General features: G+C 42.7%; 1 protein-coding gene across 1 annotated transcript; it reads left to right on the top strand.

The window, feature by feature from the left end:
• Positions 1–4,197: 4,197 nt before the first annotated feature.
• On the top strand, positions 4,198–14,878 carry LOC140371689 (protein mono-ADP-ribosyltransferase PARP15-like). The gene is made up of 4 exons (XM_072458874.1): positions 4,198–4,500; positions 7,021–7,157; positions 13,154–13,334; positions 13,845–14,878. The coding sequence occupies exons 1-4, from the start codon at positions 4,215–4,217 to the stop codon at positions 14,129–14,131; spliced, it is 891 nt and encodes a 296-aa protein (XP_072314975.1). The 5' UTR covers positions 4,198–4,214; the 3' UTR covers positions 14,132–14,878.
• Positions 14,879–15,235: the final 357 nt, after the last annotated feature.

The raw sequence follows: 15,235 nt of genomic DNA, 5'->3' as shown, positions 1-15,235 counted from the left end.
TTTGCCGGTGTCAGTGTTCAGGCTGATGTCATTTGTCACCTTGACAAGAGCAGTCTCAGTGCTGTGATGAGGTCTAAAACCTGACTGAAAAACATCAAATGAGTTGTTTATTAAGAGGAAATCTGTGAGCTGTTGTAAACGACCTTTTCAAGGACTTTGCCACAAAATGTCAGATTAGAGATGGGTTACTCAGTACTGCGGCATCAAGACTGCTCTTCTTTAGGAGAGGCTTTATGACCGCCGTTTTCAAAGACATTGGGAATGTTCCAGATTGAAGCGATATGTTAATAATGTGAGTGAGTGGTGTGGTGTAATTTTTCTTTTAAAGATCATCAAGAAATAAAGTAAAACAATAGAGCAGAGTAGTCTTGTCTCAAAAGTGAATGTTTAATCCTGTTCAATCAGAAATAAACTCTCCCTCGTGTTTGGCCACACGTCTGTCTGCTCCTGCATTGCCCATCCCACCCAGGAATTGAAGTTAATTTTATAGTTTACAGGTTAGCCAGGTGGTCACATGACCCACCTCAACAGAAACATTTACAATTCTTCACAGGAAGACAGGCAAATGGCGCAGGTACAAAGGCCCCAGGAAAGAGACAGTTGATAATTTGCATCAATCCAAAAACAGTAGTGTGAAACCAAAACTGGGCCTGGCCTGGGAGATCCTGTGCACCCCAGGATGTCCCAGACATGTAAGTATCAGTTCTATGTTAAAGGTTGAATGGATTTTTTTGGCCCAAATCTAAGTCTTATTTCCTCGTGGGGTGGTCTGCCGATTTGTCCTGCCACGTATCAATCATAAAACGCACCTATCGCTCACCTGCAGCCGCGTGCGGTTCGTCCCCACGTTTCCGCGTGCCTAAGCGCATGGATCTATCATAATATAGTTCCCTCAGTGTACGGGACAAAATGAAGACAGAGAAAGACAGTTTGAGCTGACGCAGAAGTGGACAGAAATCTCCGGGAGACGAGAGATACGATGCGCTCCGTTGCGCTAACAAACAAACGCACGTGTGTGTTGTATCAGTCCGCACGGGGGAGTGCGCAAGCGCACTTCCGCCTGCGTTCTCAAATCGCCGAAAAATCGTCCATTGCGCCTTTAACAGAAGTTTCCAAGAGAGTCCAGGCACCGACGAGTCTATGATGTCACAAAGCAAAAGGGCCAAATTATATTTTTCCATAACAGTGGTGCTGACAAACTGTTCAGCACAGACTTTAGTAAATCTGGTGGGTAAACACATTGAGGCAGCATGTAGATGAACTCAGACTGGTGATGATCTCCTGGACAGTTTTGTCAGTTACAGGTGCAAAATCAGTCAGCTCTGAGTAGGTGGTTTAAGGGTTATTTTTTGCATTGTGGGATTCATAGTATTTTTAATGCCTTGAACTTTGGCATTAAAGAATAATGCAAACTTATTACACTTGGATGTGGAAATTAGTTCCAACGGCAGCTGAGCTGGAGGGTTTGTTAATTTGTTTATTGTGGCAAACAGAACACGCAAGTTGTTACTGCAGCTTCCAATTATTTCAGAAAAATATCTTTCCCTAGTTCTACATGAAAGGAGGTTGTACATGTGCAACTTCTCTCTGTAAATCTCTTTTTGAACCTGGAGCTTTGACTTGCGCCATTTCATTCGGCCCGGCGGCACTCCCTTTTCTGTGCCCTGACCTAATCATCATTTCTCCATGGCGCCCAATTGTATTGCCCTAAATGTGTCTGGTGTGTTCATAGCGGTCTTCGGGTCGGTCAGCAGTGAACTGGACGACCTGAGCATATCGGTGGGAAACGGGATTCAGCTGGAACTCGTCTTTGGAGACATCACAAAGGAGACCACGGACGCTGTGGTCAACTCCACCAACTTTATCAACCTCAACAGTGAGACACAGATCAGATTTATAATGACACTAATACATAATTTGAGATTACCTGTTGCTAATTTGTTCATTTTCTTTTTCTTCTAAAGCTGCCGTGTGCAAAGCAATCTTGTCTGTAGCCGGACCAGAAGTGGCAGCTGAAGTCCAATCAGGTAAATAAAATAAAAATACAAATAATTTTGTCAAAACTATCTTTTAGCTTTAATGAGTCATCAACCCTAGCCCCCCCCTACCTGTCTGACCTCCTCATCCCCCACCGCCCCTCCCGAGCCCTCCGCCGCTCCTCCTCTCTCACCCTGACTGCACCAACATCCCGACTAAAAACTTTTGGTGACAGAGCGTTCTCCCGAACAGCACCCCGACTCTGGAACTCCCTCCCCCAACCTGTTCGCCACTCTCCCTCACTCACAACATTCAAATCCCGCCTAAAAACATACCTCTTCACCCAAGCCTATGACCTCCCCTACCCCTAGCCTCCTCTACCCCACTGACTACACTTCTACCCCCTGTTACATCCACATCATTTTCTTTCTACTTCTGTCTTGTTTATTTTACCTGTACATTATTGTGTATTGTACATGCTGCCCCCCCCCGTCTGTAAATACCCCCCCCCCTTTTTTTGTATGTCAAGCGCCTTTGGGTCCCTGAAAAGCGCTATATAAATAAAATATTTATTATTATTATTATTATTATTATTATTATCATTAGTTCACAGGAAGTGTCAGTGTGTTCTTAGGTAAAACACAGTGCTTTGAGTTACTTGAGGGTGGAAAAGAGCTATATAAATGCACAAATTATAATAGTAATATTTATAATTTGCAGGACAACATAGGATTAACTCAAACGTGCATGAATCAATAAAAACACAACTTTGAGTAAGATAAGATAAACTTTAACAAGGTTAAAAGTGTATTTTGATGATTTTGCATGTCCCCTTTAGCACTTTTTTGTCTACATCATGCTTATTTCTCTGTCTTCTCCAGCGAAATCGAGGGAGGAGGTTGTGTTTGTGACGCAGCCCGGACAGTTTCCCTGTCAGGGCTTGTTACACGTCTCTGGACTCGGCGACGCAGGTATCGTCCAACAGTTAATGGACAGTATCGTAGAATACTGTGAGGCTTATGAATGGACGTCTGTGGCTTTGCCTGCAATCTGCGCCGGTAAATATGTGTTTTTTTATTGATTTAGCAGTGAATGCTATTGCTCTTTCTAGTTTATCTGGGAACAAACTGAAACAACACATGGTTAACAAATGATCAGACAATATCAAAGCATTGTCTCTCCCAGATTTAACTACTGTTTTTGGCTTATTTACTCAAAAACAGGTGACGTTTACATTCAGATTTGAGGAGTGACATTTGACGTTAAATAAACTCTACATTATGTTGTCAGGAGCCGGTGGTCTGTCTGCTGGAGATGTGGCCGGTGCGATGCTTCGGGGGCTGCAAGAGGCTCTGACCAGAGAAAGCGAAGGCAGGGACAGAGTACGAGTCGTTCTCAACACAATAGACGTCTTCTTGGCCTTTAAAGAGGAAGCGACTCAGACGTTTTCTCCTGCCGTCATACAAAGAGGTAAACGGAATACTGCTCTAATACTTGTACTATGGGGAACACAAGTCACAATTGTATCAATCAAATGAAACATACATAGACTATAGTCATTGGATGAATGGTTTGTAGAACAAGAGCTGAAGTTTCCTACAAAAATATGTATCCAAATCTAATTAATATGCTAATTTGTTTAATATTTTATCCGTATTTATATCTTGAGCTTAACAAACTTTAGTAAAATCATTTGTCAAACATATGATTCACTTTTTAAACTTTTTGATGATCTGCCTGAGCATTTACACAGTCACATCAGTCGTTTCTAACCATTAAATGAATAAGTCATATTTACTCCAAACGGCGCTGCATTTTCCTGATAACGGGCTTCACCACATTGATAAAGCTGCCTCGGATCGGCCGTTTACTGTGTCCAGAAAGTAGCTGCTGTTTACACTGGCCAAAGCACACTGTTTCCACACTGTTTTCATACAGAAAGCTCTCTAACATCAGCCTAAATAATGGCACTGTCGTAAACTTAGCAGATCTTTCCATCAATATTGTTATTTTCTATCAGTAGCCCTATATTATTGCCCAGGATTTCAGATTCTACCAAATTATTTTATTAAAATCTTTTTGCAGTGGCCAATGGTCCAGCTCCTCCTTCTCTGCCTGTGCCCGGGCCAGCTCCTCTTCCTCCTGCCATCACTGACCTACCCACGCCTCCTACGAGCTCCTCCAATCAGAACTCTATTTTTTATTTTGGTTTCCCTCAAACAGACAACTCCAATGCAATGACTCAAATGAAAGGAGTTTACCAAGGCCAAATTTCCTCCCAAAGATTCAGAAAAGTAGAACTAGACGAAGAACTGTACAGACGAGTGATGTGGTGCATTCGAGGACCTGATGGAACGTGGGAACGGCTGCCCAAAGAGGCTAATTACCAGCTGGAGAACGAGGAGATCGAGGATGGGATTCTGGACGCACAGGGGACGGAGTGGAAGGTTAATCTGCAAAATATGGAGGTGACCAACATTTTGTCAACCACAAAAGCCCTGAAAAGACTGGAAAATCTGCCAGGTGAGTCCAAACTGAAACATTCTAAACTCAGGAATGGAGGTGAAGTGAAGTGGAACATAATGTGATTTCATTGTTAAAACTGGGATTAGCTTCAGAATATTGCAATGTATGAAATATCCAGGTGGTTTTGGCAAATGAAAACCTCTCAGACTCCATCCATCCATCTTCCTGTTGGGACATGCCCGAAACACCTCCCTAGGGAGGCGCCCCGGAGGCATCCGGAACAGATGCCCGAGCCACCTCAGCTGGCTCCTCTCGACGTGGAGAAGCAGCAGCTCTACTCCAAGCTCCTCCTGTGCGACTGAGCTCCTCACCCTATCTCTAAGGGAGTGCCCAGCCACCCTGCGGAAGAAACTCATTTCGCTTGTATCCGCGATCTTGTCCTTTCGGTCGAAACATGGCCTCGGATTTGGAGGTGTTCATTCTCATCCCAGCTGCTTCACACTCGGCTGCAAACCGTCCCAGTGCATGTTGCAGGTCCAGGTTTGATGGAACCATCAGGAAAAGACAATGTGCAAACAGCAGCAATGAGATCCTATGGTCCCCAAACCGGACACCCTCTGACCCCTGACTGCGCCTAGAAATTCTGTCCATAAAAACTATGAACAGAACCGGTGACAAAGGGCAGCCCTGGCAGAGTCCAACATGCACTGGGAACAGGTCTGACTTACTGCCGGCAATGCGAACACAGCTCCTGCTCCGGTCATACAGGGACTGGACAGCCCTGAGCAAAGGGCCCCGGACCCCATACTCCCGGAGCACCTCACAAAAGACACAGTCGAAAGCCTTCTCCAGATCCACAAAGCACATGTGGACTGGTTGGGCAAACTCCCATGAACCCTCGAGCACCCGATGGAGGGTATAGAGCTGGTCCAGTGTTCCACGACCGGAACGAAAACCACTCTGCTCCTCCTGAATCCCAGGTTCGACAATCGGTCGGATTTTCCTCTCCAGTACCTTGGAATAGACCTTACCCGGGAGGCTGAGGAGTGTGATCCCTCTGTAGTTGGAACACACCCTCCGGTCTTCCAGTCCAGAGGCGCTGTCCCCGACCGCTGCGTGATGTTGCAGAGACGTGTCAGCCAAGACAGTCCTACAACATCCAGAGACTTTAGCTACTCAGGGCAGATCTCATCCACACCCGGAACCCTGCCACCGAGGAGTTTGCCAACAACCTCAGTAACAACCGCCTCCAAGTCCCCAGTCTCTGCTTCCTCCTCGGAAGACGTGGTAGTGGGATTAAGGAGGTCCTCAAAGTATTGCTTCCAACGTCTGACGACATCCCCAGTTGAGGTCAGCAGGCCTCCACCCGCACCGTAAACAGTGTTGGTGAAGCACTGCTTCCCCCTCCTGAGGCGCCGGACGGTTTGCCAGAATTTCTTTGGGGCCAACCGTTAGTCCTCCTCCATGGTCTTCTCAAACTCCTCCCAGCCCCAGGTTTTTGCCTATGCGACAGCAAAAGCTGCGGCTCGCCTGGCCTGCTGATACCTATCAACGGCCTCAGGAGTCCTACAAGCCAAAGAGGCCTGATAGGCCTCCTTCAGCCTCACGACATCCTTTACTTCCAGTGTCCACCACGACAGGCACCGGAGACCTATCGACCACAGCTCCGAGCAGCCACATCAACAATGGAGGTCGAGAACATGGTCCACTCGGACTCAATGTCCCCAACCTCCCCCGGGACATGGGAGAAGCTCTCCCGGAGGTGCGGGCTGAAGACCCTGCTGACAGAGGGCTCCGCAAGATGTTGCCAACAGACCCTCACAATGCACTTGGGTCTGCCAAGTCTGTCCGGCTTCCTCCTCCGCCAGCGGATCCAACTCACCACCAGGTGGTGATCGGTTGACAGGTCTGCCACTCTCTCCACCCGAGTGTCCAAGACATGTGGCCGGAGGTCAGATGACAAAGTCGATCATTGACCTCCGGCCTAGGGTGTCCTGGTGCCATGTGCACTGATGGCCACCCTTGTGTTTAAACATGTTGTTCGTTATGGACAATCCGTGGCTAGCACAGAAGTCCAATAACTGAACACTGCTCGGGTTCAGATCGGGGAAGCAGTTCTTCCCGATCACAACTCTCCAGGTGTCACTGACACTGACATTGCCCACGTGGGCGTTGAAGTTTACCAGTAGAACAACAGAGTCCCCGGTCGGTGCACTGTCCAGTACCCCGTCCAAGGACTCCAAGAAGTACTCTGCAGTGCAATGTAAAGGATACTCAAATAAAACACAACAATCTTCAGATATGACAAAATATGCTTTTTTTTTTTCCTGAAGCCTAAATACAATTTAAAGGCTAGAAAATAGAAATAGTTAATTTTAATCCTTTGTAATAGAAAAGAAAACTAACTGACATTTATACCCTGGAAATTCAATAAAAGGTGGTTTATTTTGTGTGACAAAGACTTCACTTTGTCTCCATTCGGTAACTTTGAACACTCTGATGACGGAGCATTTAAAAGGGTCTAGGGACTTGTTTATAACCTTAAATAAACTAGGCTATACGTTGCTGTGCCTGCAGACTTCATCTTCCCTCTGTACTGGGACGACATGGCGCCCGATGAAACGCTCAAAGTCGTCCAGTTGTCGCCGTTGTGTGCAGAGTACCAGAAAGTGAAGCAGGGATTTCAGCTGACCTGCCCCAAAACTGTGCTTAAGGTGGGCACTGTGAAATGACACTCCTGTAGTGACCGATAGACACGAACATTAAAATCCTGTTTGCAATTTAAGTCAGAATATTAATACAAATGTCCCGGATGGACATTCAAGCGCGCTCAGGCCGTCAGGGAAATAACATGGGGAAAATGGCAGAACAACAGCGACTACGACAGCTAATCTCACTCAAATTGACGAAAGATGACGTCCCAAGAGCGAAGCTGAAACAGCATAAAGTAGAGGACCATTCTGAACTAGTTGAAGCGATGTTTACGGTGCAGAGGACGTCGTATTAGCGGAAAGAAGGCTGAACTTGTATAAAAGTATATCCGGGCTACACAAGATTTTTGAACATTACGACATGGCATTTGTAAGGGTTTACTGAATGAAACTAGTGCTATTTCTGTAGTCACATCATCACACAGATGGAAAAACAAAATGCGAGTCAGGCCCAATCTGAGAAATGTGATTCATATTCCCTGTGAAAAGATAAAGCCCAGTCCCACTGAAACTAGTCTGAAACTTGCTGTGCTAAATGTCAGATCCTTATGTAACAAATCTCTCTTAATTAATAATTTTATTTCTTCTTATAATCTTGATTTTAGTTTTTAACTGAAACATGGCTTGACAAAAACACAGGAAATGTAGTTCTGATAGAATCTGCTCCACCCAACTTTAAGTTTGAATCTGAAACACGAGAAAACAAAAAAGGGGGTGGAGTCTGTGCTGTCTTTAGAGATGAAATAATTACCCGCAGGTTGTCTTTTGGGGTGTTTTCATCATTTGAGTATGTATCCTTTAAAATGGAGCTAAAACTGTCTCCATCCATTCTCTTCATTGTTTTATACAAGCCTCCCCAGCACTGCCAAAGTTTTATTGATGATTTTACTGAGATGCTTTCAGTCATATGCACAGACTTTGATGGTTTGGTCATTACAGGTGATTTCAACGTGCATGTTGATAATATTTGTGACAGAAACGCTAAAGAGCTTGATGCTGTCCTTGAAACCTTCAGTCTTACTCAGCATGTGAGAGGCCCCACCCACAGCAAAAGACACACTCTAGATCTCATAATTACAAAAGGGGTAAATATTTCAAATGTTAATGTGATCGATGTTGCTCTGTCTGATCATTTCTGTGTCTTCTTTGACCTGTCTGTTTCTCCCAAACCTCCGGTTGGTCCTGCAGTTGTTCAGAGGAGACACATAAGTGATGGCACAGGTGCACTGTTTATGGAAATGATAAACTTTGAAAATGTCTCATGTTCTAATGTAAATGATTTGTTGAACTCTGTTACATCTAGTGTTTTGAATGTTCTGGACACCATCGCCCCTATAACGGCTAAAATGGTTAAAAATAAGCAGAAGGCGCCGTGGAGAAATGATGATTCGGTCAGGGCACAGAAAAGGGAGTGCCGCAGGGCCGAACGGAAATGGCGCAAGTCAAAGCTCCAGGTTCAAAAAGAGATTTACAAAGAAAAGCTGAACATGTAGAACTAGGGAAAGATATTTTTCTGAAATAATTGGAAGCTGCAGTAACAACTCGCGTCTCCTGTTTGCCACATTAAACAGATTAACAAACCCTCCAGCTCAGCTGCTGTTGGAACTAATTTCCACATCCAAGTGTAATGAGTTTGCATTATTCTTTAATGACAAAGTTCAGGGCATTATAAATGCTATAAATCCCACAATGCAAAAAATTACCCTAAAACCACCAAGACACTTACAGCTAACTCACTTTGCACCAGTAACTGACAAAACTGTCCATGAGATCATCACCAGTCTAAGTTCATCTACATGCTGCCTTGATGTGTTACCCACCAGATTTCTAAAGTCTGTGCTGAACAGTTTGTTAGCACCATTCACTCACATAGTTAACATGTCGCTTCAATCTGGAACATTCCCAATGTCTTTGAAAACTGCGGTCATAAAGCCTCTCCTAAAGAGCAGTCTTGATGCCGCAGTACTGAGTAATTACCGGCCCATCTCTAATCTGCCATTTTGGGGCAAAGTCCTTGAAAAGGTTGTTTACCAACAGCTCACAGATTTCCTCTTAATAAACAACTCATTTGATGTTTTTCAGTCAGGTTTTAGACCTCATCACAGCACTGAGACTGCTCTTGTCAAGGTGACAAATGACATCCGCCTGAACACTGACACGGGCAAAGCCTCAGTCTCAATTCTGTTAGATCTGAGTGCTGCTTTTGACACTGTCGATCATGGGATCCTCTTACAGAGACTAGAGGACTGGGTGGGCATCACTGGCACTGCCCTAAACTGGTTAAGGTCCTATCTGGAAGACAGGAAGTACTTTGTTGAAATTGGTAGCTGTGTCTCAGACCACATGACCCTGACCTGTGGAGTGCCCCAAGGGTCAGTCCTGGGTCCCCTTCTGTTCAACCTCTACATGCTACCGTTAGGTCAGTTGATACGCAGTGAAAATGTGTCCTATCACAATTATGCAGACGACACTCAGATCTATGTTTCACTATCGGCAGGTGACTATGGACCAGTAGATTCACTCTGTCACTGCATCCAACAGATCAGTTTGTGGATGCAAAACAACTTTCTCCAGCTGAACTCAGACAAGACTGAAATAATCGTTTTTGGCCCACAGAAACAAAGAGAAAGTGTTAGCGGTCACCTCCAGAGTCTCGCTCTAAAACCTACAAACCAAATTAGAAATCTGGGGGTAATAATGGACTCAGACTTGAACTTTAATAGCCACGTCAAATCAATAACATCAGCAGCTTTTTACCATCTAAAAAACATTGTCAAAATCAAAAATATAGTGTCAAAACCAGATTTAGAGAGACTTATCCATGCGTTTGTCTCCAGTAGATTAGACTACTGTAACGGCCTGCTCACTGGTCTCTCCAAACGAGTTGTAAAACAGCTGCAGTACATCCAGAACGCTGCTGCTCGGGTCCTGACTAGAACCAGGAAGTACCATCACATTAGTCCTGTTCTCAGGTCTCTGCACTGGCTCCTGTGGCTCAGAGAATAGACTTTAAAGCAGCTCTGCTTGTGTACAAGTCTCTCCATGGCCTAGAACCAAAGTACATCTTGGATATGTTAGTGCCATATGAACCATCTCGGACTCTGAGGACCTCAGGGACCGGCCTCCTGCTGGTGCCCAGAGTCAGGACAAAACATGGGGAATCTGCGTTTCAGTTTTATGCAGCTAAAATCTGGAACAGTCTTCCTGAAGATGTGAGACAGGCTTCTACTCTGACAATGTTCAAATCTAAGCTAAAAACTGTTTTGTTTAGCTGCGCATATGACTGAAAGGATTTTATCTTTGCACTCTTCTCTTCTGTTTGTGATTTTATTAGTTTAGAAAATCAGTTGGATTGATTTTTAATTTAGTTAATTTTATTGTATTTGTTTCTGTAATTTCTTTGTGATTTGAATGCATTTTTCCTGCTGTGAAGCACTTTGAATTGCCTTGTGTATGAAATGTGCTCTACAAATAAACTTGCCTTGCCTTGCCTTAATTCTACAGCGTTTGCGGAACACGGTAAACTTGTATCCCGGAGCTCCAGACGCAGGCAGCGGCGAGCGACAACCTGCGTCTCCGGGGCCCGCCCACCCCCACGGGCAGAACGATGATTTTTTTTTTTAATAATAGATAGTGGGCCCCGTGGTTGCAAGCAGTTTGGTGTCATAAATTACAATTATACACCGAAATATATAGCAAGTTTGTTACACTAGCACTTTACGCTTTTCACTATTTGCACTTTAAACTACATTTCACTTTTATTGCACACAACATTTGAAGCATCTACTTGCACTTTAAAAAGACAATTGCACAAATTGATTTTAAATATTTATTGAAGCAATGTCTCTTTTTATCCCATTTTTAGATCTGGGGCACAGGGGCACTTTAATTGAAGCCGTCTGTCCTGGAGGGAAAAGGGAGACAGAATAAATTGTTAAGTTAATTGGTTATGTGCAAGATGTAGTGCAAGATTTGTTAAAGATGTTTAGGTGTTTGTGTGTTAATGTGGTTTGTGTTTTTAGTGAATTGTGCATGTTACTCACTTCCTCTGTTCTTGTGTCCAGGAGTCAAAGGCTTCCCTCCAGAAACAAGCTCCTTTATAAGGGTTCCCGGCTGGACCAAGGCAGAGGAGGTGTAGGGGAGCACGATGGGGTTGGCACAGGGGTTTAAGGTGTTTTTATCATTATTAGGTGTTGGGTTTTAGGTATATATTTATGTATAGTTAAATATGTATGTGTTTATTTATTTTTATGGAGGTTTTAGTACATTTGCTCATCATGAGCCAATGATAACATCCCTGTCAATTATTTATAGTTTGACCCATAGGTGTCAAACTCTGGCCCACGGGCCAAATCCGGCCCGCCAGCCATTTTAATCCGGCCCGCCGAACATTTCAAACTATATATATATATATATATATATATATATATATATATATATATATATATATATATATATATATATATATATATATATATATATATATATATATATATATATATATATATATATATATATATATATATATATATATATATATATATATATATATATATATATTTGAAAATAAATAAATCGAGTCATAGAACCGTAATTTCATCCGTAACCGTTTTTATCGCTACAATGCCGCCGGTGGCCACCCCTCCCCCCTATGGAACATTCCATAGGGGGAATGTTCCATATCTGCTGCACTGCATTTTAAATCTGCTGTGTGAGCTGCCGAGGGAGAAGTGCACTTTAAGCCCTTATGAGCAGAAGTTTAGTGGTGGGTCAGTTCAGGTGTACAGAGAACTACACAGACGTGGAAATGTTAGTTAGTACATTTAAAAGTTTTTTTAGATCTTGAGAAGTTTATTTTGTTATAAAGTCAAATGTTTATCTCTGTGTAGAACTGTAGATCAACTCTGAAGTTGTAATGCACATAAACTGAAGCACAGTATTGGTGAAATTACATTTGTTTTTCTAAATACATTTCAGTTTATGAGAAGAAACGTTTTGTAATTTTTTTTATCGATCCATGTGATAAAATGTAAATATATGATTATATTTGTGTGTTAAAAGTTATCTGCATCATTAGCCTGGGGGGAGGGAAAGGCATGTTTTTCTAATAACATGTGTGAAGATGTTGTAGAAGCAGCCGTGAGGAATGTTCCTCCCATCCTGGGGACCAGATGGGTAGAACATTCACCAAGGTTTTTATCTCTAAAGATAATACCAAAGAGTCGTAAAAGACAAGTGCCTTAATGTGAAGCTGACCAATGAGAAATGTGACCCACCTCCTTTTTATGTGTGATTTTAATAAAATGACTTGTAAGAGGGAGGAACGCTGAGAGTGATTTTGGAAAGTCGTTCAGGTTGCTTACAACATCTTGACTCGGCTAAGCCTTCCTCTCCCTTGCAAGCCACACAAAAGACTGACGTTTCTGTGTCGTTTAATATTCTAAGTTGAATTATGTTCTCTGACTGTTAAGTAATAGCATTGATTCATGTGTAATTTCTTGACAATCCAGTAATTGCTTCAAAACAGCGTAGGCTGTATAAAGCTATTCATTTCTTATATTTTTAACAGTTTTATGTTTTACGTTATATTCGACCCAGCCTGAGCGTCAAAATTCGGCCCGCGGCCCAAATGAGTTTGACACCCCTGGTTTGACCCAATTGGTGTGGACAAGATAAAAGGCGCCTGAACCATCAGTTCTTGTTCTGCTGCTGGAGAAGACACAGCTCTTTGCCTCCATGCCACATCCCACTTTTGCCACAATTTTTTTTATTGTAAATTAAAAATGTGGACGACAATAACTTCTCGTCTCACTTGACTCCAACTGCTCAAGGCCATCCTATGTTACAATAATATATATATTCTGGGTCACATTTTGAAAATAATCTTTAGAAAAATGTTAAATAAAAAATCTGTTATCGGATGAAAACAGTCAATTCGTCCCCAAAATCTCTCCCCATTACATTTTGCATTTGGTCTAATAATCTTTGTTTTGTGACAGATTGAGCGCGTGCAGAACATTCACCTGCGCAGGAGTTATGAGGCTCAGCGGAAGCACATCTCGGATAAAAACAAACTGACCGGAGGCGCCAACGAGAAACTGCTTTATCACGGGACGACCCAGCAAAACGCCAAGTCCATCATGAGCACAGGGTTTGACAGACGCTTCTCGGGACAAAACGGTAACAATATCATACAAGAATTGACCATATATACTTGCATTATTACTGTATTTTCCGTAGTACATATTTTTGGCCGGGGTGCGACTTATACTCCAGATAATACGGTAATAATGCAGGTATATATAAATATATGTTTTAATTGATAGACTTATCATCTTATAATACAAAAATACGGTGATATACACCACTGGAATCCTCATTTTTGGAGCTCTGTATCGAACATAATAAATATTACTAGAAGATTTTCAAGTGCATCTTTTGAGCAGTTTTAAATTAGTGCTGACCTTTGGGAAACAAAGTAAATCCTCAAAAAATTAGGCAAAAAAAATTGGCGTCCATTTAATAAAGGACTTGAATAACTGCATTTCTCTGCCTCCCGTTTGCTCGTGTTTGTGAAAAGGCAAGTCTTGGTCATTTTAGTTTGAACTCCACCTTCTGTCTGATCTTCTGTCGCCATTCTGTCTTTTACACTGTAATAAATACGTTTTTGTCCTCCATTTCCTGTTACAGCCACTTGCTATGGTCAAGGCTCCTACTTCGCCCTGAACTCCAGTTACTCCGCGCACACCCTGTACTCCAAGCCGGCTGCAGACGGGACCCAGCTGATGTTCCTGGCCCGGGTCCTGACCGGTCGCCATGCTCTGGGGACGAGGGACATGAGAGTCCCTCCGCCGCTCGACCCCCTCAACCCGGACGAGCGCTTCGACAGTACGGTGGACAACGTGACCCAGCCCTCCATGTTTGTGGTGTTTCATGACAACCAGGCCTATCCGGACTACCTCGTCTCCTTCAGATGAACGTGCAGGGAAAATACTCTTTATTATATTATATCTCGTGGCAATATTCAGGCGTTATTTCTGCCATCGATCAAAAGTATGGCCGGATGTGCCTGTAATGTGGTGAAATTACACACATTATCATCACTTTATGCCATCATTGTAAAGATGTTTTATTATTATGCTACTATTTTGCAGCCTTTTGAAATATTTCTATTAAAGACAATATATATTCATAGTTAAATTTCGCAAATCTCCTAAAAATAAGTGTTTTGTCCATTTTTCCATAGACATCGCGCCTCTATTCATGGGTTTCAGCTTCCTGTAAGATGCACCATTTTGAGGACATGAGGAAGATGTTTGTTTACATTTTAAATCGCCATGGCAACAGTCATCATTCCTCAATTTAATTTGAATCATTCTGAGGCCAATGGATACAGGAAATACTCACCCAACCTCACTGTTGCTGCTGTATATTTATCAATGTGACGAAACGTATAAAGATTGATATTAATATGTATTTAATTTCTTGGATAACTTGTAACGATGGTGGTGGTAAAATGGCCGCAGTCGCAGAATCACTGCCACATCTCTGTCAGTCTGCCTCAGGACAAAGCTTTGCTCTGTTTGTGTGGAAAAGTGACTGAAAATGCAACGTCACTTTGAGCGTCTGAAAAGCACAACCACAAAACACACGTGTCGATGTCTGTTCTCTCTTGTTTCTTCATCAGCATTTTTACTCACAAGTGGCACTTTTTAGCACGTGGGGCCCCGTTTTTCTGCTGTAATAAATGAACTTGACCCTGTGAACTTGAAGTGCACTTTAACACTGAATAAAGAAAAAAAAACTTTAATGAATTCACTTCTACTGAAAGAGAGAGAGAGAGCGCTTTATTTTTTTTTTAATTCAGTTTTGATATTTGCATTTATTTGCAGAAGACAAAACAGTTTAATTTCTGAAATGAAAAAGTTGCAAGCGAGATGTTACTGTCCCTATTTTAATCTGTCTGTCAGTTAAAAAAAGGTAAAGATTAAGAAATCATACTTTATTCATTATCTCTGTCGAAACGTTTTTAGCTGTCTTTTGGCAACAGTGCAATTTTAGTTAAACAATTTATGCCTTAA

This window comes from Eucyclogobius newberryi, unplaced genomic scaffold (assembly GCF_026437365.1).
Source record: "Eucyclogobius newberryi isolate DKJ021-1_F unplaced genomic scaffold, fEucNew1.0.hap1 SCAF_22, whole genome shotgun sequence".
Classification (NCBI taxonomy): Eukaryota; Metazoa; Chordata; class Actinopteri; order Gobiiformes; family Gobiidae; genus Eucyclogobius; species Eucyclogobius newberryi.
The sequence above is the reverse complement of the archived record's forward strand: the minus strand, read 5'-3'. Positions and strand labels throughout refer to the sequence as shown.